This window comes from Notamacropus eugenii, chromosome 1 (genome assembly GCF_028372415.1).
Source record: "Notamacropus eugenii isolate mMacEug1 chromosome 1, mMacEug1.pri_v2, whole genome shotgun sequence".
NCBI classification, from domain to species: Eukaryota; Metazoa; Chordata; class Mammalia; order Diprotodontia; family Macropodidae; genus Notamacropus; species Notamacropus eugenii.
The window spans coordinates 401,728,083-401,751,576 of NC_092872.1; the positions used below are offsets into that span (position 1 = coordinate 401,728,083).

At 37.8% G+C, this 23,494-nt stretch overlaps 1 protein-coding gene across 1 annotated transcript in view; it reads right to left on the reverse strand.

The window, feature by feature from the left end:
* The window catches only part of LCP2 (lymphocyte cytosolic protein 2), a 66,892-nt gene that overhangs the window by 27,587 nt on the left and 15,811 nt on the right, over positions 1-23,494 (reverse strand). The window contains exons 4-6 of the mRNA XM_072630944.1: positions 8,864-8,929; positions 5,838-5,869; positions 3,526-3,563 (exon numbers count right to left, since the gene is read on the reverse strand). Of these exons, the coding sequence (XP_072487045.1) occupies positions 3,526-3,563; positions 5,838-5,869; positions 8,864-8,929 (136 nt within the window). The remainder of the gene's footprint in view (positions 1-3,525; positions 3,564-5,837; positions 5,870-8,863; positions 8,930-23,494) is intronic.

Here is a 23,494-nt window from a genome sequence, read left to right on the forward strand (position 1 = left end):
TCTATTTGATTAATGAATAGGAATAAAAAGAAATTTACATATTTTTCAACTGTACACGGCACACTTATAAAAACTGGTCATATATTGAGGCATACAAACTTTTGTGAAATGCAGAAAAGTAAGAATACTAAACTCATAATTCAGTGATCATGATGCAATAAAGAATTATATTCAATAAATTCTCCTTAAAGAAACAAATTAAGAGTAATTAAAGACTAAATAATGTAATTCTAAAGAACTAATGGATAAAAGAACAAAGTATAAAGACAAAATTTTTATCAAAGAAAATTACAACAATGAGACAACAACACAACATAATGAAATATAGGGAATGTAGTTAAAATAGTTCTTAGTAGAAATTTTATATCTCTAAATGTTTTCACATGACCTGGAGGGGTTGTGGGAAAACAAGCACACTATTGTAATACTGGTGAAGCTGTGACATTGATCTAGCTATTCCTGAAAGCAATCTGGAGATATGCCCCAAAAGTTATTAAATTGGGCTCTATACCTTTTAATCCAATTATACCACTACTAGGAAAATACAGCCAAAAAGATCAAAGAAAGAGGAAAAGAACAATTAAAAAAATTCATTATAGTAGCTCCTTTTGTAGTCATCAAAAATCTGAAACTAATAGCTGTCTTGATCTTGGGTGGCTAAACAAGTTACAGTATATGAATATAATAGAAAATTAGTATGTTATAAGAAATGAGAAATTTGACAGTTTCAAAGCAAACTAGGAAGATCTTTATGATCACTGCAAAGTAAACAGAACTAGGAGAACAAGTTATTCAACATCAGCAACATTGTTGAGATTTTGAAGGATTTTATAATTTAGGTTAGAAATAGCAAAGCACGAATCCAAAGGATTGAAGTTGAAATTTGCCACTGATCTGCCAAAGAAGTGATGAACTGGTAAAAATAAACAAACAAAACACTGGGCTATACATCTTCAGCCTGGTCAATGAAGGAGTTTTTGTTTGCTTGTTTTTGCTACAAAAATAGCAAGAATAAAATAAAAGAATGTAACTAAAAAAATGAATAACAAATCAAAAATACTCAACAATAAAGTAAAAAACTTAGAAATCAAAGAAAGAGATTAATGAAATTCAGAGTAAAAGAATCATTAAGTTGATAAAAGTAGTGACTGCTTTTTAAATTTAATAAAATGGACAAATAGTCAATCTGATTTTTAAAACAAGAAAACCCAGGTTATTCATATAAAAATGAAAAAAAGATTGTGTAACAATTGAGGAAATTAAGGAAATTATTAGCAATGATTCTGTTCAGTTGTATACTAACAACGTTGACAATTTGGAGAAAACTGGTAAATCCTTACAAAAATGTGAAATATCCAGATTAACTAATGAAAATACTCTTTAAATTATCCAATTATAAGAAAAAAAAAGAAATTAAACAAGCCACAAATTAAGTCCCAAAGAAAAAACTCCAGGACAAGATGGATTTACAAGTGAATTCTATAAAGCATTCAAAGAATAATTCATTCCAATATTACATAAACTATTTGCAATACAAATAAAATACCTTTTAGGTTTTTGATAAAATCTTGTCTTACTACAAGAGAAAATGTTGGAAAAACTGTTGAGCTATATCCCTAATGAAAATTAATGTAAAACTTTTAAGTAAAATATTAGAAGTGGTCTACCATGCTATATGAGAAAAATTATACAGTATGATCAGACTAGTTTTACATCAAGAATGCAAAGTTAGTTCAGCACAATGACCTGGTATAGTTGTACCTCAGAAGCTCACTATTTTTTATAGGCTGACAAATGACAAGTCCCCATAAACTACTAACACTGACAGAAGCATGGCCTAAAATTTCCCAGATATCACAATGATCTATTAAAACTTAATATTTTAATAATTGTTCTCATACTAAATGTTTATATTCTCCAAACTACATGGAACAAAAAGCTTTCAAAATATAGAGACCTAGCAGAGGAGATCAGGGAACAAAATTAAGTACATATCATCTCTGTTATCCCTTGTGGAGCAATATCTAGGAGGTTTTCAGTGAATCTGCATTTCTTACACATGCACACACACACACACACACATACACAACTACACACTGGTATAGGAAACTCCCTGCACTAATAAAATCACAAGCTAATCCAAAAAAAAAAGTACTTCTGTTACATACTTTACAAGGTCATTATGATGAGAAAAGAAAATATTGTATATCTTTCCTTCCTCCCTCCTTCTATCTCTCCTTCCTTCCTTCCTTCCTTCATCATTCTCACTCCCTGTATATATCTAATCAGTTGCCAAATCTTGTCATTTCCATCTTAGAACATCTCTTCACATCTGTCTTCTCCTCTTCACTCAGTCATCACTCTAGTTCAGGCTCTAATCACCTCTTACATGGACTCTGTGCTGTCTGTGGTCCATCCTTCACAACACTTAATGTCATTTTTCTAAAATGCAAGTCTAACTGTCAGCCCCTCCTCTCAATAAACTCTGCTGGCTCCCTATCACCAATGAAGTCCATTATAAACTACTTTCATCTGATATATATAGCTCTTGACAATTTGTCCCCTTCCCTTGTTTCCAGTCTTTTTAAACATTACTCCCATCCACACTCACTACATTCTAGGCATATTGGGCCACTTACTCTTTCTCACATGACACCCCATCTCCTATCTTTAACCCTTTGTATTGTCTGTCCCCTGACTTAGGAATGTCCTCCGACCTCACCTTCATTTCTTGGTTTTCCTCAAGACTGAATTCAAGCAGCACCTCCTACAGGATGTCTCTCCCAGACTCTCCAGCTGCTAATGCCTTCCCCATCCAAGGGAACTTTTTACTTGATTTGTATGTGTCTTGTATAGACCTATATATGTACATGATGGTTCTCATATAGAATATAAGCTCCTCAATGGCAGAGACTACTTTGCTTTTGGCTTTATATCTTCACCCTTTGGATGAGATGTATAAATTCTTGTTGATTGATCGATACATTAAGCACTTTTAAAACATTAAAGCCATTATATGTGTTAGTTATTGTCAGTTTTTTAATTATTATTTTCTGGGCAGCTATGTGGAGCAGTGGATAAAGCTCCAGGTCTGGAGTCAGGAAGATTCATCTTCCTGAGTTCAAATCTGGCTTTGGACACTTACTAGTCTTGGACCCTGGACAAGTTACTTAACCTGGTTTTCTTCAGTTTACACATTTGTAAAATAAATTGGAAAAGGAAATGACAAACCACTACAGTATCTTTGCTAAGAAAACCTCAAATGGAACCATGAAGAGTCAGACATGCCTGAAAAAAGACTGGACAACAACATTTTCATGTTTTAGGTTCATGGGAAGCATTGCTGAAGCATTGGTTTATCTGAGTTAGTGTTTTTGCCCCTTTATGGAGTTGCTCCTCTCCCAACAAGAAAGCACATTGTTTAAAGAAATAGAGACTAAAGATAATAACTAATATAAAGCAAGCAAGAAAGCAACATTTTGAAGTGCCTATTTCATGCAAGGTATTGGTCATGTAAATACTCACAAAAGATGACCAGCCACCATCGTCATCTTCTTGGAACTCTGGAGAAACAGTGAATATGAGTCATTGGCATCAAATAAACATAGCAAAAGAAGTCACTCTTCCCATCCTACCCTCATCCCATTCCCAGATCCTCCCATTTTGCCTCGTGCTTCTAGACTCACTTGGAAATTGTTCATAAGTATCTCTAGGGTATCTCATTGAATTATTCAGGTAACATCCTTGTTTCAAGGCTCAATATAAGAGGAATGGTAATGTCCTAGAGAAATGAAATTTCTGGAAATTTGGGATCACCAAGGCTTTGGGAGTGGAAGGGTCATAAGGATCTTTGTGGTACAATGGAAAGAACACTGGATTTGGAAGCAAAGAATCCACCTGTGAATCCTAATTCTGGAGCTTTATATGTGGGACCTTGGGAAAATCATTTATCTGAGTTTTAGTTTCTTTTTTTTTGTCAAATGAGAAAATCGAGCTAGATGACATTGATGTCGTTTCCAATGTAATTCCGAGAATTTAGGATGAAACTGAAATAGATTATATATTAATTATCTGTAATTTATTTTGTTTAGGTCTTGTTTGCATATAGTTCTTTGCATGTTTTCTTTACCAATACACTGCGAGTTTCTTGAGATCATGGACTGTATTTTATCATTCTTTGAATGCCCAGTGCTTATTACTGGCTGGCACATAGTAGGCACTTAACAAATACTTGATGACTGACCGACTAGATATAATAATTTTAAGGACCATGATCAAAAAAGTACAAGCCACTTTTTAAGATTTGGAACATAAAATGCAGTGTATTAATTTGATTTGCTCATAAAACTATCAGTTTCAGTATAGGTAAAAATGTAAAGGGCCTGAGGGAAAAAAAGATAGGAAAACATTTTGGCTAAGTGCTTTCTCCCTATTTGTTTACTATTTGAGAAGCAAAACTGACATCTCTGAAAATAATATTTTTCTCAAAATATTAGATTAAATATTTATTTTCATGTGCTTTTGTATCCTTAGTAACGTGATATTTAAAAAGTCTGAGAGATATAGTTTCTGGTTAATGAATATTTCATTAATAATTCTAGCATTTCATTAATAAAAGGGTCAGTGACCCTCTTGAATGCCAAAGACCAATCCTGGTGGTGGGCTCATAGTTTATATTCTCTTGGAAAAATGGGTGGTCCTGAGGGTGGCAATCAACTCCAATTGATTAACAATTAATGAGAAAATGATTATTATAATGAGATGTGGGCTCATTCTAAAGAGGGTCTTTGTAGATATGTGACTTGGATTACCCAAGTCTTGGTCGAAGTGACTTATACAAATCAAATTGGGAATCCACTTTTACCTCAGACTTGTCTGACCAACACAATGAATAGGAATTCACCAATTCTCTCAGTCTGGTTGGGTAAGTTTTTCCCAAGACATCCTATAACGGTTGGTTTCTGAATAAAGAAGGGGAAAACCCTTTAATCCTAATTCCATAACTGGTTATTAATAAAAGAAAGAAATAATCATTTCTCCAAGTATATGTGAACCTTCTAATTCTTGGAATCTATCTCTTATGAAGCCTTTTTTGGTAGCCCTTCCCTCTCCCTTATTCCCTAACTCCATGACCTCCTTGCCTCACTGTCTATAGAACTTTAAATACATTCTGGCATTTTACTAGTTACTGTTTTGTAGGTACATATGGTTGTCCTTCTCTTGGGCATGGGTCACATCTTTTATATCTCTATATTCCCCACTATGCTTACTAAAATGCTTGCTGAATCTCTTGTTTACAGACATTAACTGAGTGTGGTGAATGAAACTCCATCAGTTTTAAGATGTAGAAAGTGAAGTCCAGAAAATTAAGTGATTTTCCTGATTTACTTAGTGAACCGGGAGAATGCCTTCCCAGCCTGACATAAACCCATTCCCAACTTCTAGGGAGTAACTGAAGCCCAATTAGAAGGTAAATTAAAATTTCACTCTGAGTTCTCATAACTTCAGCCAAGTAGGAGATAAATTCAGAGGAATTCTCTGAGAGGATACAGAATAACAGAAAGATGACACTGGATTCTGACCTTTTAGTAGCTAGATCATTTGGCATTTGGTCTCTTGTGGGAGCAGGGATCTAGAAGGGTGAGAGGCTGAATCTTGGATGGCAAGCTCCCTTTTCTCACCAAATTCTGCCCAGATCTTTACTTAGGGAAGCAATTTTATAACTATACCACTAAGGCTATTTAAATGATATCCATATAGACACATAAATAACTATAATAACATAAATATCAATTGCCAGTTAAATCAAATTATTACTCAAAATCATACACTATTACCTCTCTCTTCAGCAAATCTTGGTGGATGGGGCCTGAAATGAAAAATGACATGGATATTAACATTCCTATTTTTATGAGTAAACAATCATTGTCTTGATTCCAGCTAAGCAGGAATAAAGGATCTACTAAAAGTTTAGGATATGTCTTCCAGTCACCACTTTTAAAAATACCAGTCAGATGGCAGGGTAAGCCAGATTGAAGCAGTTATAGAAAACCCATAAATAACAAGGTAAGAAAGTCATTCTTTCCTCAATTTATTTGGATCTCTAAATGGTTAAATTGAAAATACTTTCACTAAAATATTTTACAAAATAAGAAATTATCCCAAATCAGGGAAGAATTAGTAAGAAAAAGAGATACATAAATCATTATCAATTCATCAACCTTAATGTGAAAATATAAAAAGAGACAAAGTGGCAAAAAGTGGCAAAACAACACTACAGAAATCTATCAAAAATGTTCATAACAAATTACTCTTAAATGAGAAATGCAAGAGGGAAATGATATTTCCTCAACATGATAATAAAACTTCTATCTAAAACCAAGAGTCAGCATTATTTATAATGGAGATATACTGGAAACTTTCCTATAAAAATCAAGCACAAAGCAAAAATGTCAATTAACATAATTATTCTTTGACACAACTTTAGAAGTTCTACCTATAGAAATAAATGAAATAAAGAAATTAAGAGAGTAATCATTGACAAAGAAGAGCATAAAAATCCCATTTATATACTTTATATATTTTACTTAGAAAACCCAGAAGAATCAACTATAGTAACAACTATATAGTGGTATAACTTTGTATAGTATTCAAAATATATTAACAAATGTCTTCAGCGCAGTAGAACTGTAGAAACTAAATTGCTCAAAATATTTATATTCTTACATATTACATTGTTAACAAACTTGAGTAATACATAGAAAAAGAAATATTATTTAAAATAAAAAAGAATGAAATTTGTAGTAATTTACCTACCAACATACACATAAGACATACAAATACATGCAAATTAAAAAAAAATTAAAATCCAATTAATTGGAGAGGTATTCAGTCTTTTGGGCCAGACAATCTTATAGTAAAGATGATGATACCACCCAAATTCATTTACAGATTTAATACTATATTAATAAAATACCAATGGTATACTTTATAGAATTCAAGAAAACAATAATATGAAGCATAGGGAAGAACAAATATTTAAGAAAGTCAATAGAAATAATGGTGGCAGATAACAGTAGGGAGAATGAAATTTCTGCCTTTCACATTATTTTATAAAGCAGTAAGTGTCTGAGCATTCAAATAGTGGATTCAAAAAATAGAAATCTAGTAGCTAGATTAGCTATGGAAGATTTAGCTACACATATTCACAGCAGTCTAGAATTAAATAAAATGAGAACCTAAATTCCTGGGAAATAAAATTAAGAAAAAACCCAATAGGGAATTTGATTAAAATTGTATTTTGATCAGCATCTTATATGACACAGCACAATAAATTCCAAATGGATAAACTATTTAAAGATTTTAAAAATCAGACCACAAAATTAGAGGATATCATGTGATAACTTTCATAATTGCAAATAAGGGAATAATTCTTAGCTAATAACATTTTGGAATAAAGGATAAATGATGAAACATTTTTGTACAAATTAAATCATTAAGAATAAGAAAAAATGTACAAATTTTGTTGGAGGATGATATTTGTATTAACTTCTCTGACACAATTCTGATTTCCAAAAAACAATAGGGAATTGATACAGATCTATAGGATTAAGAACCCTTCTTCACTGGCTAAGTAGTCAGGGATAAATACATTAACAGAAAAATTTTGAAGCAAAAAATAATTTTAAAAAACCTATTATCTTAGATTTACCAGTCAGCTGAAAAACAGGGAACAGAAATCATCATAAGTAAAACAACAGTTTTGTTGCTGTTCATCAGTCAGCTAGAAACTAAAAACAAAAATAAATTATCATCATAGGATCATAAGTCAGTTAAAAAAATGGGTTTGAAATGTGAATAATGAGAAAAATGTAAATTAAAAATACTAGGTATCAATAGCCATTAAGTTGTCAAAGACAGTACAAAAGATATTTGCAATATTGGCAAGGCTGGTAGAAACAGAAAAAGTTAGTAACTCCTGGTAATGCTGGGGATTAGTGTTTTTGAAAAGAATGTAGAACTGTATAATAAGTTATGAAATTATTCATGCCCCATGACTCATTGATTATACTGCTGGATTTACATCTGAACACGTTATTGACAGAAAAAATAGAATTTTCTGGGTAAAAAATATTCCTAGCAGCACTATGAATAAAATAGCCAATAGTTAATATGTTCCCACAATTGGAAAGTGACCGAATAAACCATGGCATATGAATAAAATCAATATTTTATTCAACAAGAAAAGGCAAATATGAAGAATTAGAGGAAACATAGAAAGTTATAACAAGTGAAATAGAATGGAAAAAGTAGGTCCAGAAAGGCAATTTAGAGATGAACTACAGTCATATAATGGAGACATCAGGCAACAACGAAATACAAGTGAAATAAAAATGGACAATGTTGGTAATACCTTATTATAGTCAAAACCCTCAGGGCTCCTTTCCTGTAACAAATGGTGTACTCAAAAATAAAAGGTTGTATGTGAGGCAGTTAGGTGGTGCAGTGGATAGAATGCCAGGTCTGGAGTCAGGAAGATTCAGCTTTCTGAGTTCAAATCTAGCCTCAGACACTTAACCTTACTTGTCTTAGTTTCCTCATGTGTAAAATGAGTTGAAAAAGGAGATGGTAAACCACTCCAGTATCTTTGCCAAAAACCTCCAAATGGGGTCATGGAGAGTTTGAAACGACTGAATAACAAGTCTATAGTACAATCAGTTACAATTGCTGTTTTATGTTGTTTTGCTGAGTTGTTTTGGAGAGGTACTTCTTTATGATTTGATATGTATATTTGTCTATATTTATTTTGTTAAAGAGAAGTTATCAATTTAAGAAATAGAAAAATAATTGTTACAAAACTCACTTCCTTGCAAATAAACTTCTTCTTTCTTCATTCTTGTTGATTTCTTGACTTAACTTGCTTAAAATTCTGTAAAACAAAAAAAAGTATATAAACCCATTAAAACTACAAAGCCAAGGTCTATAGGCCACCCCATTGCTTCAATCTCTGTGATGAGCTTCATGTTACCTTTCAGACAATACAAAGCAAAAATTACCATGTACACTGAGTTTAGACTTTACCTGGCATTAAAAACACTCATGATCCAATCCTATCCTATCTGTCCAGCCTTAGAGAATGGAATCACTAAAAGAGACATTAGAGATCATCCAATCCAACCTCCTCATTTTGTAAGAACTGAGGTCCAAGAAAGTAGAATGGTCAAATGAAAAACAACAGTAAAGCCACGATAGACTTCCAAGTCAACTGGCTTCTGGGTAAACACTTTCTTTACTGTCACATTTATGCTTTCTGCTCCCTATAACAAGCAATCCATTCCTGTCAAGACTATTTCTTCCCTGTGCCCCCAAACATAGCATAATAATTCCTACTATAATGGGGGACTGGTACATATACCTCTAATGAGATCTTCTCATCTGAAGATGCAAGGAAGCTTGATTTCTGCTTCTAGGAGAATCATGATGATGCACCTTGGAACATACATAGACATTTTGTAATTGGTTCTGGTCAGCTACCAACATGGTGAAAAGATGCCTCTTTGGCTGAAGAGGCATTCAAAAATGACTGCCAACTTCAACTGCTTCCTCTTAACCTCAATGCTCTTGAGGGATCTTAATGACTACTTCACTTATCACCATGAGTGGTGAAGGGTGAGGAGAGTGGGGACTGGTAAAGGGAGTGGAGTCTATGACTATGTGAGTTTGAAAGGTCCAAAGGACATCTCAGAATCCTGGCTTCCCAGAGTTTGAGTTAGCAGTGAGTAAAATATTGATGTAAAGGGTGAAGGGAATGGAATGTCATCCTTCAGTACCTTGGCATTCCAGAGTCTAGGTCTGCACCAGTGACAGACATGTCAATGCCTTAAGGATCAAGGAGTAACTTTTGGGACTCTATCTTAGTGGTAGATGGGAAAAGATTGTGGCTTCATTCAGCATTAAAGCCACCTTTGATTATGAACTGAGTGGGACCTATTCTGGGCAGGAACTGAATTTAATGGAGTCTATTCTTCCTAGAGGCCAAGGTGATATAAAAGAGAGTATGCCATAAAGGTATTAGGGAAATATTTATATTTTGTTTTCGCTGTATCTTCTCCTTAAATATCCCTTTGCAAAAACTAATTTATTCTAAGTGGTTAAATGGTAATGAGTATATTAGTCAGTAGCCCCTAATATTGAAAACAGCACAGCTGATTGAGACTCAATAAGAGTAGGGATACCTCAACTACTCAGGTTACCCACTTCGGAACTCTGGGGGGAACGTGTATCAGCTTGGCTCTCAGAAAGGGAGCCAGCATGTACAAGATACACTTCTTCTATGTTCTGCTCATGGAAGAAAGCAAAAACAAAACCCTCTAATGACATCTCAAGCTTGAATAATCACCCTACTTTCTGCTTGGCTGAATCCTACCCCTCTTTTTTATAACACTCACCACTCCTACCACCACCACCACCACCACTCTACCACCCAACAACTCCCATTTATATAGTGCCTAAGCCTAACATGAAGGCATACTATAGAGACAAGGGGATTTCAGTTATTTGTACATGAATGAAAGAATGAATGAATTAAAAAGTATTTGTTAAGTGCTTACTATTTGCCAGGTACTGTGCTAAGAACTACAGGTACAAATACAAACAAGGGTGGAGAAATAGAACGACCCATAGTAGTGTCAGTTTGGGGAAACTTCTCTTCAAAGTGACTCCTGAGGCCAAGGAAACAGAGCTGTGGGGATGGTACTTGATTTCTCTTCTTGGCAACAAAAAGATGAATAAGAATTATTCCATTTTAAAAGAAACTTCCACCATTTTAGAGAATACCTTCTGACATAGGGATTTTTGATAAGATTAACCACAAAGAAATGTTTTTTCCCACAGAATCAAACCTGATCTTCAGTGAATTCAAGGTTTCACATTTTCCTCCATTTCTTTTCTGCTACATACAGATTGTTGCTGATTTGACTGTGTACTTTGAGTCAAAATAGCTATAAAAATCCAATCTATGTTCAAAGAAGTTAATACTACTACTGCCCTGAGCATGATTCTTATTGTGCTAATACATATTTTTTAATTTATAAAGTGATCTTGGCTGCTACTCACTTTATTTGATGTCCAGTCACTCAGACCTGCTGCTGGGGAAGATTCTCCCTGAGTTTTCAAGAAGCCCAGGCTAAGAAATTCCCACCATCTATGACAGCCTATGACATCTATGACAGTTTAAGTAGCTTATAATCTTATAGCAGGAGACAACATTTAAGAAGGAGTTGCGTGTGTGTGTGTGTTGGGGGAGGGGTAATTATGAATGTATTAGCGTGATTTAGATAAGGCTGGAAAATGGTGAGATCATGTGGACAAGATAAAGTAAAATATCAATTATCAGAGCCCTGAGTCCTAGGGACATAATCCAAGTTCTTCTACTAGAGCTCTCTCTGTGCCAAAAACAAAACAATTCATGCATCCTTGTTCCGTCTCAATGACAATGTAATACTTCAAAAAATAGAGGAAATAACAAAGGGAACTGCTATTCTGACATTCTGATTACCGAGAAGGAACTAGTCACTGATATAACAAGTGATAGGAAAAGGGTTTGGAGGAGGATTCTGTCTCAATTCATTCTATCTCAGAATTAATAATGCAGAAAGGCAAGAAATATCATGGATACCCTGAGTTTGGGGAGAGAAGATTTCACAGAGAAAGTCTAGGTAAGCCTTTAGGACCTTAGCCTAAAATCCCATATGTAACAGATCCAAGAAGCATAGGGAAAACACTCAAGAATAGAATTTTAAAAACACAAATATAAATAGTCTCAACAAAGAAAAAAACAGTGAGTTGTTGAAAGGGACCAAAGTGGATGCACTGGGAATGCGTTCTCCAATTTAGATTTTCAAGAGTGCACATGGAGAGGATTGAAGCAAGGACAGAAGATAGAAGATGGATTGAAAAACTTGATAGTGTCAGAACCACTAATACTTATAGTGAGCTGTAACTGGAGGTAAATGCTAAGGACCAAAAAAAATTTTTTTTCAGTTAGATTGGAGAAAAGAAGAGGAATATCTCTCCAGGGAGATGGGGCCATTATAATGGATTACATAAAAAAGGGAGAAGTAATTTTTTATTTTCTATTGTCAATTAACTCCTGAAAAGTTCAATGAGCCTTGGACTAGAAAAGAGCACAAAATGATTAATAGGATTTGAAACTCAAGATAAATGAGCAGATAGCATAAGAGCATTTAGCTGTATTGGATAAAGTCACTTGCCCTAAACAAACTAAATCTCAAGGTATCTAGAAAAGTTGCAGATTTGATTGTGGAGTCATAATCAGCAAATTTTGAAAGACATGAGATAGGAGGTCCTGAAAAATTAGAGAAAAATTGAATGTCTTAGTTTTCAACAAAGAGAAGAGAACAGTCTTCCAACTATAGGCCAGTGAACTTGACCTTGAATTGCCAGTACAATTCTAAAATGTATTACTAAATGATTGACATTCTCCTAGAACTGGGAGCAATAATCAGCCAGGGCCAGCATGTTTTCACTAACAGACCATGTCAGACTAATCTTTTGTTGTTTTGGTGATGTTACTAGATTGATAAAATATTTTCTAGTCTAGTTTTCAATATTTTCTATGTGTACTGGACCATTCAGTAAGGCATTTGGCAAATTCTCTGAAGCTATCTTTGTCAACAAGATGGTGAGACATGCTAGATGATAGTAGAGTTAGATATATTTGGAACTGATTAAGAGAATGGAACCTAAAAGTGGTCATTGATGGTTCAATGCCAACTTGGAGGGAGGTATCTAGTGACTTGACCCAGTCATCTCTGCTGTTTAATGTTTTAATTAATGACTGATGAATGTAGAGATGCCATTTTTTAAATCATATTTACAGCTGGCACAAAGTTACAAGAGAGCATATTAGATCATAGGATCAAGATCCAAAAAGATATCAACAGGATAGAACAATGATGTGAGCCTAATAATGGAGATACATGTAAAGTCTTACTTGAGTTAAAAAAAAATCTTCATAAATACAAGATAGGGTAGCATCCCTAATAGCAATTTTCTGAAAAAAAAAAGAAAAGATCTATGGCGATGACTGATTTTGATAGCCTTAGCCCTTCTCAGCAATGCGAAGGCCTAAAATAATTGAGAAGGACTCATGACGGTAAATGCCATCCACATCCAGAGAAAGAACTATGGAGTTGGAATGCAGAGCAAAGCAGACTGGTTCTTTTTGTTTGTTTTTGGTTTGTTCTTTCTTTCTCACAGTCTCCCATTTTATGCAACATAACTAATGTGAAAATGTGTTTATAGGAATGTATATGTAGAACCATATCAGATTGCATGCTGTTTTGAGGAGGGAGGGGGGATGGAAGGGAAGAAAATTTAAAACTTAGGGAAGCAAATGTTGAAAATGAAAAATAAATAAATTAAAAAAAAAGATCTGTGGGTTTTAGCAAACTTCAAGCTCAGCATGAATCAACAATGTGCTGGACGGCGAAAAAATAAAAAAACAAAAAAAAGGAAACTGTGGTTGGGCTAAATACAGTGTCCAGAACAAGTGAAACAATATTACTGTAGAAACCTGCTATGATCAGACCATACTGGTCATGATTATTGCATTCAGTTGCGGCAACCCCATTTCAAGGACAACATTAGCAGACTGCACAGGCAGTAGTGGAGGAGAGGCCAAGATGAGAAGAGACATTTAAATGATGGTACATAGCAATCTGTTGAATGATCCTGGGGGAAGACCAGAGAAAAGGAAAGTTTGATAGCTACTTGTCTTAAAATATTTTAATGGCTGTTATGTGTAAGAAAGATTAGACTTGCTCTGCTTGGCCCCAGAGGACAGAGCTAGGAAAAATGAATCAAGGTTTCCATGAAGCATATTTCAGTTCCACTATGTAAAAATTCCTAAAACACAGGATTGTTCCCATATGCAGTGGCCTGTCATGGCAGATAGTGTGTTCCTTTACACTGAGATTCTTCAGGAGGAGACTGGGTGACCACTTGTCAGGAATGTCATATTGTCTGTCCCTTTTTAGGTATAGGTTGGACCAGATGAAGTCTTAGATCCCTTCCAATTAGGAATTATATCATTATAACAACTTCCTCATATGGTACCCTTGGCAGTCCTGTTAGGTGGTGCAAAAACGCTCATTTGTTGACTTATTTATTTGTTCGTTTATTGATTTATTTATCTATTTGTCTACCTATTTATTTCATTTTGCATGTCAGGAAACTGAAGCTCAGGGTGGGTGACTAGCCCAGAGTCATACAAGTCTTTTTACTTCAAGCCCAATGCTTTAAAGATCTCTGGACTTTTACAGGGCAGGTAGTCCAGAGGGGAATCCCGAATGTAGTTCTTTCACCCAGAGGGAGGAGAGGGCATAGTAGAGGAAAACAAGTAGAATTCTTGGCAGCCCTGACATGAAAGGAATTCTACAAACCCCAGTGTTGATCCTCATCTAGCCTATTTGTGATTGTGACTAGTGTATTCAGTTCTTGGGACCTGCTCATTGTTAGCTGGTGCATTCACAAAATTCTCCAGCCTTTCTTTGGCTATTTTAGTATAAAAGCCTCAGAAAGCCTCAAGTCTCTCCCCTCTCCCATGCAGTTTGCATACAACTAGCATTTCATCCATTCTAAGATCTAGCAAGATGGGCAGTAAGGTGGTGCAGTGGATAGAACACTGGCCTTGGAATCAGACAGACTCATCTTCATGAGTTCAAGTCTGTCCTCAGAACCTTACTAGCTCTGTGACCCTGGGCAAATCACTTAACCCTATTTGCCTTACCTTCTCATCTGTATAAAGGAGCTGAGGAAAGAAGTAACAAATCCAGTATCTTTGTGAAGAAAATCCCAAAATGGGGTCATGAAGAGTCAGACGTGGCAAACACAACAAGGTCTAACCTGACAGGCCTTTTTGCTGTTTCTCAAATACAACAGTCTCTGCCATTTCTGGACCTATGCACTGGCTATCTCTCATTCTCTCCTCACGCCTATCTCTTAGAATCCTTTTTTTCCCTTTGTGGAAACTTATTTAAAAATCTTTTTGTTTAGTTCAACTAAAAATATTAATAAATAAATATTTCTCTAGTCTAAAGTCTATTTCAGACCTTTCCTCTTTCTCTTAGGCCTGACTAACCCTTTTCTCTTAGGAAGAATGAGAAATATCAAGAATGAAAATGGAAAAATGGATTAAAGATGATAACAAAACTTAGAATAAGAAATACCTCTTTTGTGATTAAGATTATCACCTTCCCAGACCCTTGAAGAGAGTAACATTGTGTTGGTAAATGTTTAACAACTGCCTCTCCAGGAAGAAGAAGAATGTAACACTACATCTTAAAATTTAATCTATATTACCATTTTCCCATCACTTTTTAGACTAGACAATCTTGTCTCAACTAGACCCTTTGTATTTAGACAATCAACAAAACAATAAATCTAATCCTGATTTGTAGCTTGCTAATTTCTAAAAATGTGTCAGTTCTGGGAAGAGTCAGCTTGAAGAGCCACCTAACGGCAGTGCCCCCTTTGCTCATTCTGAAGGGATTGTGGTATTGGGCAGAGACCAATGATCTCTCTGGATTTCTTTCTATGGATCCCGGGCAGGTTGGGGGGCAGGAATGGTCAAAGAGAGATGAATGGCTTTAGGAAGCTGGTTCTCCCAGGGTATTATGGAATGATTAAGAGATTATTGTTCTATTAGAGGGGAGTAGGAGGCTAACTTCAAGCTGTTTTTATCGTGTGTGTGTGTGTGTGTATGTGTGTGTGTGTGTGTGTGTGTATCACATCATAAAGCTTCCAGAGCTCATGTAACTACTGAAGGAAGGAAGTACCAAACCACACAGTGACACCAGTGTTGCAACAAAGGACTAGCAAGAGAGTTAGAATTGGGCCAGAGAATTGCATTTGCAGAAAGTCATGCCTACCTAGGCTCTCTGTCCCTTCAGGAGCACCCAGTGCATTTAGGAGAATGCTTATCAAGCTAAGGTATAATCAGGAGATTTTTCCTTCCCGTCCTTTCTGAGGTTAGCTAAGCAAAGCATTTCCTTGAGAACTAGCAACATCCTCTCTGATGTTCCCCTCCCCTTGCCTTAAAAGGTAGTCAGCAGCTGGGGGTGACTCATTTTCCCTTCTTTCTCACACACTCAAGACCCCAGGGCCAGGGAAAGAGGTTGAGATTGGGGTGAGGGGATAAGTGAGTGACTGGAAGGCAACAGCTCTCTTCTACTGAATCAGAGACGGAGTGAGTAGGTTTCTTTGCTCCTCTGGAGAAGCTGGATGAGAAGAAACTCATAACAATGTCTGTCCAGGCCTTGCCTAATTCCCAGGAAGCTATGTAAGTTGCTTGAAGAAAAAGATCAGCCGATCTATGTCTTAATCCTAGCTATTTTACTAACACTAGAACCTTGAACAAATCAGTGGATTTACTTGTGCCACTGTTTGCTCATCTTTCAAATGGAGATCACAAAACATACCCTATGTAGGCCATCATTTAGGTTCAAATAACATAACATACATGAAACTATTAAACTGTCAAGTTGTCTTCCACTGCTCCTCCATACAGATGAGGAAATTAACTTGGCTATTCTGAAAGCACTCTTTGTGTTTTCCGGATGAATGCTGGTCATTTAATAAACAGCTGCCAACAACTGGTCTCTGGGGGTCCAGGCATTGCCTTAAACTTGATTTTAAAATAGTGAAGGTGTTTACAGAGCCCCTGTATGGCGCAGCAGCCTCTGCAGATCCTCATCCAAGTTCAAACATGGCTCTCTGAGTGCTCTATCTTAACTCTTTATTCTTTAGGATGTAATAATTCAATTTCAAAGCACAAATATCAGGAAACTACACCAAGTCTAGGCCCCCACCTGAGAAAGTCCCATAAAGGCTCTTCTCTGTAAATTCAGACCCTTACACATCTCTCACACTGCCTCATGCTCCCCATCTTGTGCCATTCTCAGAATTTAGAATTTTTTTCACTATGCTACCCTTTTTCAAGACCCTCTCAAGCTCTACCTTTCCCAGGAAGCCCATAGCATATATCTAAAAACATGATCAGGTGCCCTGTCTTGTTTTCCATTAACTTCATATTTTTAAATCTTGTATCTCTGAGTAGACTATAGATTCCATGAGGCTAGGTGAAAATGTCTTATACTTCTACTACATTGTATCCTCCATTTGCCATTTTCTTCTTCCACTCATTTTAACAGATGAGGAAACTGAGGCAAACTTCATTAAGTGACTTGCCCAGGATCATATAGCTAGTAAGTGTCTGAGGTTGGATTTGAACTCAGGTCTTCCTAACTCCAGGAGCAGCATTGTGCCACCTAGAAGTCCTATTTAACTTAACACAGAGAAAACCTTTGCTCTTGAACTATGGTAGCAATGGACATTGAAGGTGGTGTGACGCAGCTCAAGACCCAATACTAGAGAAATGGGAGGCCCAGAGGCTTCCTGTCACGGTTGCCTTTGTTCCATGGATAGAAGAAAATGGGTCTTTTCTTTTTCTTGAAAGGTTGTTGGCAATATCCTCAGAGAAAAAGGAGGGAGGAGGAAGCAAAAGGGAGACAGACTGGAAAGGAAATTGGAAGTCAAGAGAGCATTAGTCTTGGCTCCTCCTCTAACTCACTGATGAATTTAGGCAAGTTACTTTTCCTGTCTGGCCACCATGCTCTTCACCGTAAATGAGAAGGACTCAATTAAGATCATAACTAGTAGAAATGGTTAATGGGACTTTGATCCTGGAAAACTGGCTGGGGGTAAGCAAGGGGCAGGGACCTGAATTCTCTCCATGACCACCGTCCGCAAGTCTTGCCTTGCAGTTCTCTGGAGGCAAATGGTTCAACTGTCCCTGGTCCACCATCCCCAAGGATCTGTCACTTCACTTTTTATACTTTACTCACTTACCTATGACACCTCTCTCAAGGCCCTCACAGCCAGGAGCCAGACTCTTTGGGGGATGGGCCACTTCCTTCCTTGTAATATTTACATCTATGGTACTAAGTGCCATAACTCCTGTACTCCCCTCCTTCCCTCACACTTATACATACACCTCGTACACATTTAATTGAATTTGCCTCAGGCACAATCACTGCTAATTATCACGCTAGATTAAATTATTTTAAAACCCCTTCCAGCTCTAATAATTTATAATTCTGAATTCCTAATCTGCCCTAGGCATTTCACAAATGGCTTCCCCTAGTCAGAGGGAGAATCATAGTATAACAGAGTTTTGCTGCACAAGCCCATCACCTAAGACTGAGACAGCTATGTTAGGGAGAGCAAGGTCCTACTTCTGGGAGAAGAGATCTTTTGTTCTCCTGTACTTCAGCTTCTTTCCATTGGCTGTGGAACAGGCTGCATCTTTAGAACTCCCAGATTGAGACAGTCTCACTCTGAGTATGGAGAGCCTTCCCCCTCTCCCTTTTAGACCCTGTGGCCCCAAGAATAGGGTTTGTGGTTTTGGTCTGTGTCATTTGTCTTTAGGTGCAGGTACTAGAATTTGCAGACCTAGAAGCTCAAGATCCTGCAGCTTTGGAAGTAAGATTCCAGGCCAGATAATCTGATGATAAACTGAGCAGGGAAACTCCCAGAAGCCAGCATGCCAGGACAGGAGCCCAGCAGATTGTAGGGGTTGGAACTTGATGGCCCCAGCTCCGAACCTAATACTTCACCCCTCCCAAGAGACTGAGGGGTACAGGGGATAGATTTTGCTTCTCAAGTATTGTGGTGGGGGGGGGAGGGGTGTGGTTATGCTTGTTCCTGCCATACATTAGAATCAAATATTCCTTTATAAAAGCTAATCTGACTGTTAAGTGCTTAAATGGAACTGGGTACTTTTGTTGATTTTCGGTCACTTTTTCAATCCTCTAAAACTGTTTATGACCTCCATTTGGGGTTTTCTTGGCAACAACACTAGAGTGGTTTGCCAGTTCTTTCTCTAGCTCGTTTTACAGATGAGAAAACTAAGGCAGAGTTACGTGACTTTCCAGGGTCCCACAATTAGGAAGTACCTGATGCCAGATTTAAATTCAGGAAGATGAGTCTTTCTAACTTCTGGCTCAGCACTCTATCCATCGCACCACCTAGCTGCCTCAACCTGCTGCTTGGACTCCCTAAAATTGAGGGAACAAAATTATTGGGGACTTGAGTCATTGACAGAGAGACAGCCATTCCTGATTCCCCCTTAAGGGTTCTAGAGAACTCTGGGGAAGGGGTGGAAAGTACCATCCCTGACCTTCAGATAGGAGGGGCTAGTGTGATCACCTTTATAATGGGTTCATAAACTGAGAGGAGGAATGAATGTTAGAGGACATCTAGTCTAAATCGTTCATTTTACGCAATGAGGAAACATTATGGCCCAGGCAAATGATATGATTTGCCTCAATTCACGTGGATAATAATGATCAGAGACAGTATTTGAATTCAAGTCTTCTGACTCCAGGACCAATGCTGTACACCATTGCCAGATGTATCATCATGACTCTATCCCTCATAGTATACTGAGAAGGTCATACTAGACAGACAGTGTGCTAGGCACTGTGGGAGGTTGAACTATAAGGAACTTTAAATGACTGTCCCTGCCCTAACAGAGTTTCAAATCTATGTAAACATTAAGACAGAATCTCAGAAAACTCAGTCAGCTTTGACTCCTCCCTAACACATTTATTCAACCAGTGTCAAGCCCCGGAATTTCTTTATCACTAGCCTAGTATCTGTCCCCTCCTCCAAACATCTCCTGGATGAAATCTCTCATCCAGGCTTCATCTCACCATGTTTAGATTATTGAAATGTGCATATGTTTCTCTGCCTCTGGATTAACCCTCCTCTGGTCCCACTAATCACAGATACTTTATAGTGCAGGTCTATCAAGCCATTTCTCTGCTCAAAAACCTGCTATAATCCCTCATCATTTACTGAATACATAGAAACTCCTGATTCTGGAATTCAAGGTCTTCACCAGTCTGGAATCCTCCAAGGCTCCTTCTGCTCTAAATCTATGCGATTTTCTTTTTTTAGATCTATGGGTCCAACCTGCTCAACTTTATCTCATACTGCTTCCTTTAAGGTACTCTACCTTCTAGTCAAACTGGTGTACTCTCTGTCCTCATCCCCTCCCCTACTTGTCCCCTATCTGGGCATTTTCACCAACTGTCCTCCCATGCCAGGAATTACCTCTTGGCTTCTCTGGTTTCCTTCAAGTTCTCACCCAAATCTCACCTTCTACAGGATGCCTTTCCACACTCCATTCTAGTGCCTTCTCTCTGCTGCTTATCTCCAATTTTCCCTGCATGTTATGTTGTTACCTACGGTGTTGTCTTATATATTGTCTTTCCCATTAGGCTCAGAGCTCCCTGAAGGCAAGGACTGTTTTTTTGCCTTCTTTGTATCTCCAGTCCTTAGCATAGTACTAGGCACATAGCAAGGGCTTAATAAAGGTGTATTGACAGGGTGACTGACATTGTTCCAATAAACCTCCATTCCTGGAATAGATTCTTCTCACCTTAATTTCTGAAAATCTATTCAGATCCCCTCCACATCCAGGCAAAAGTCATCTCTATCTCCTCAAATTCCTCATAATACTTTGTCTATACCTTTCCTTTGTAAATTAAAGTTGACCTAATCAGGGACTTTAGAAGTCATGTAGCCTAACTTCATTTAATTTTATTTTACTGATATAACTTCTATTTTGTTTTATTTATTTTCACTCCCTCCCATGAATTTCTCACCAAAAAGAAAAGGAAAAAAATCCCTTGTAATAAATATGTATAATTAAATAAAACAAATGCATCCATTAACTATCTCCATAAATGTATGGGGCAGCTAGGTGGTGCAGTGGATAGAGCACCAGTGCAGGAGTCAAGAGGACCTGAGTTCAAATCTCACCTCAGTCATTTGACACTCACTAGCTGTGTGACCTTGGGCAAGTCACTTAACCCCAATTGCCTCATTCTGGGTCATCTCCAGTCATCCTGATGAATATCTGGTCACTGGATTCAGATGGTTCTGGAGGAGAAGTGAGGCTGGTGACCTGCACAGCCCTCCCTCACTCAAAACAAAGCAAGTGCAAGTCATGTCATCATTTCTCTGATGGCATGGTCTTCGGCAACGAAGGATGAACACACATGCCATAAATATATGTCTTTTTCTATATTTTGTATCTACCACCTCTCTGTCAGGTCAAACTCTTCATTTTATAGATGAGAAGACTCAGGCACAGAACTGTTAAGTGATTTGCCTAAGCTCACACAGATAGTTGGTTAGCAGAGTTGAGATTTGAAACCAGTTCTGATTACAAATCCAGCGATCTTTTTACTGTAGTGAACTAAAAAGGAAAAAAAGGGAAAGTAGCCTGGTGGCTCAGTGGATAGAGTGTAGGGCCTGGAGTCAGGATGATTTGAGTTCAAATCTGGCTTTAGACACATATTAGCTGTGTGATCTTATGCAAGTTACTTTATTCTTTTTGCCTCCGTTTCCTCATTTATGAAAATGAACTGGAGAAGGAACTCACAAACCGCTCTGGTATCTTTGCCAAGAAAATCCCAAATGAGGTCGTGAAGTGTCAGACACAACTGAGAAACAACCGAACAAGCTAAAAAAAAAAATCATCTCATCTGGCCAAGGTCTTAAAACATACAGAAGAAAAGAAGAGATCCAATCCTATCATCTCATAGATCCTGCTCCCCAAGCTCAGCAGTTAGAGATTCAAGAAAGGACCTGAGCAGTCATCCAATCCACCCTTCTCCCCATTTTACTTATGAGAAAACTGAGACCCAGAGAAATTCATGGAGTTGTCCACCATGGCAAGAAGTGGCACATGAATCCAGTTCTTCTGATTTCAAACCATGCCCTCTTTCTAGTGCTAAAAAACCAAACTAAAACAAAACAAACCCAACAACTACACCAACAAAAGACAAGAGATCTGAGACTCAGGCATGGCCACAACATTCTATACCATGTCCCAGAGCCTGGTTGCCTCCCTATAGCTCCAATCTATCCTTCCCTCTCTTTTATGAATTGTGAGAGCCTATTGTTCACTGAGGGAACAGCCCCATTTCCTTTCTTTCTAACTACTCAGCAGTCTGCACTTGCCTTAATATCTCCCTCTATCACTAACCTCTTGCCCCAGCTATCTCCTCTCTCATCTCCCCTCACCACTCAGCTGGTGACGTACATTCTGGGACCCTCAGAGCTGGAAGTGACCTCAGAGATCACTTAGTCAAAGCCCTCTCATTTCGAAGGCAAGGAAGCTGACTTCTTTTTTCAGTAAAACCAGAACACAAAACATTGTACATTTTACAAGCAACTGCCTCACCTAGAGATTCGCACCCTTCCACACTTCTTTCTCCTCCTTATCTAGGAGCCAAAGTGAGATGGAAACCAAGAGATTTGAGACACTGAATAACCTCTTCAGTAGTCATTGGGAAGGATTAACTGTCCTCAGCAGGGCCCTCCTATGGTGTTTGCCTCTTCACAGTCAGAGCTGTGTCTGTGGGGCAGACAGGGCCTACCTACATAGAACAGGCCTGCCTACTCCCCCGCCGTACCTCCAGCTCTTTCTCTTGCTAGTCTTTAATCAGCCTGAAATCACTGAATTAGAAATTCATTCCTTTTGATCAACTCAGAGGATCTGGGTTCAAATCTATCCCTGTGTGCCTTTGAGGAGGCTACTTAATTCCCCCGGCCTCTAGAGATAGGGGGATGAGCTGATGGGAGGGAATCTACAGAAAGGGAGAAGCAGGAAGCAAGAAAAGATAAATATCACTGCCTTTGTAACTGGGGGTGCAGCTATAAGAACAGAGGAGGGCCACAGGGAACCTCTCAGCCCCCACCTCCTGAGCTCATGACACTTCTGTACCAGTGAGCTCAGAGACACCAAAACGGGCTTGGGGGGAAGGGAAGGGGAGGGCGGCTGCCTCTCGTGACATCCCCTTTCCGCTCTCCTTAGGCTTCCTTCTCTTCAGAGGGGTGTAGGCCTTGAAGTCTCCTTCAGGGCTGAAGCTTCAGAGTGTGGTGACTCATACCACCTTCTTTTTCATCTTTTTAAATAACTGTACAAGTGTTATCTTCCTGCCTCAGACTTGGCTCTTTTTCTACTCAACTGGGGAGTAATGTCTCCAGGCCCTCACCAGCACACTTGCTCACCTAGTAGCTGGGGAGGAGACAGGGTACTTAGTCACAAAGACTCTTACAGGGCTCTCAGACCCCACCCAGTGCAATCCTCTCCATAATAGGATGAACAAATGGCAGTTGTCATCAGGTCTTTTACCATTCTGATTGTCGGCTTGTCAATATCTGTCCTAAAATATGGCACCCAGAATGGAACTCAGTATTCTAGTTGTGACCTAATCAAGTTCTAGAGTTCCCTTAAGTCCCTCTTTCCTCACCTGCTCATAGATTTATAGACCTCATGCTGGAGATGTGGGTTCTCTACTTGAGATGTGGATTTCATATACCAGAGAAATGGATC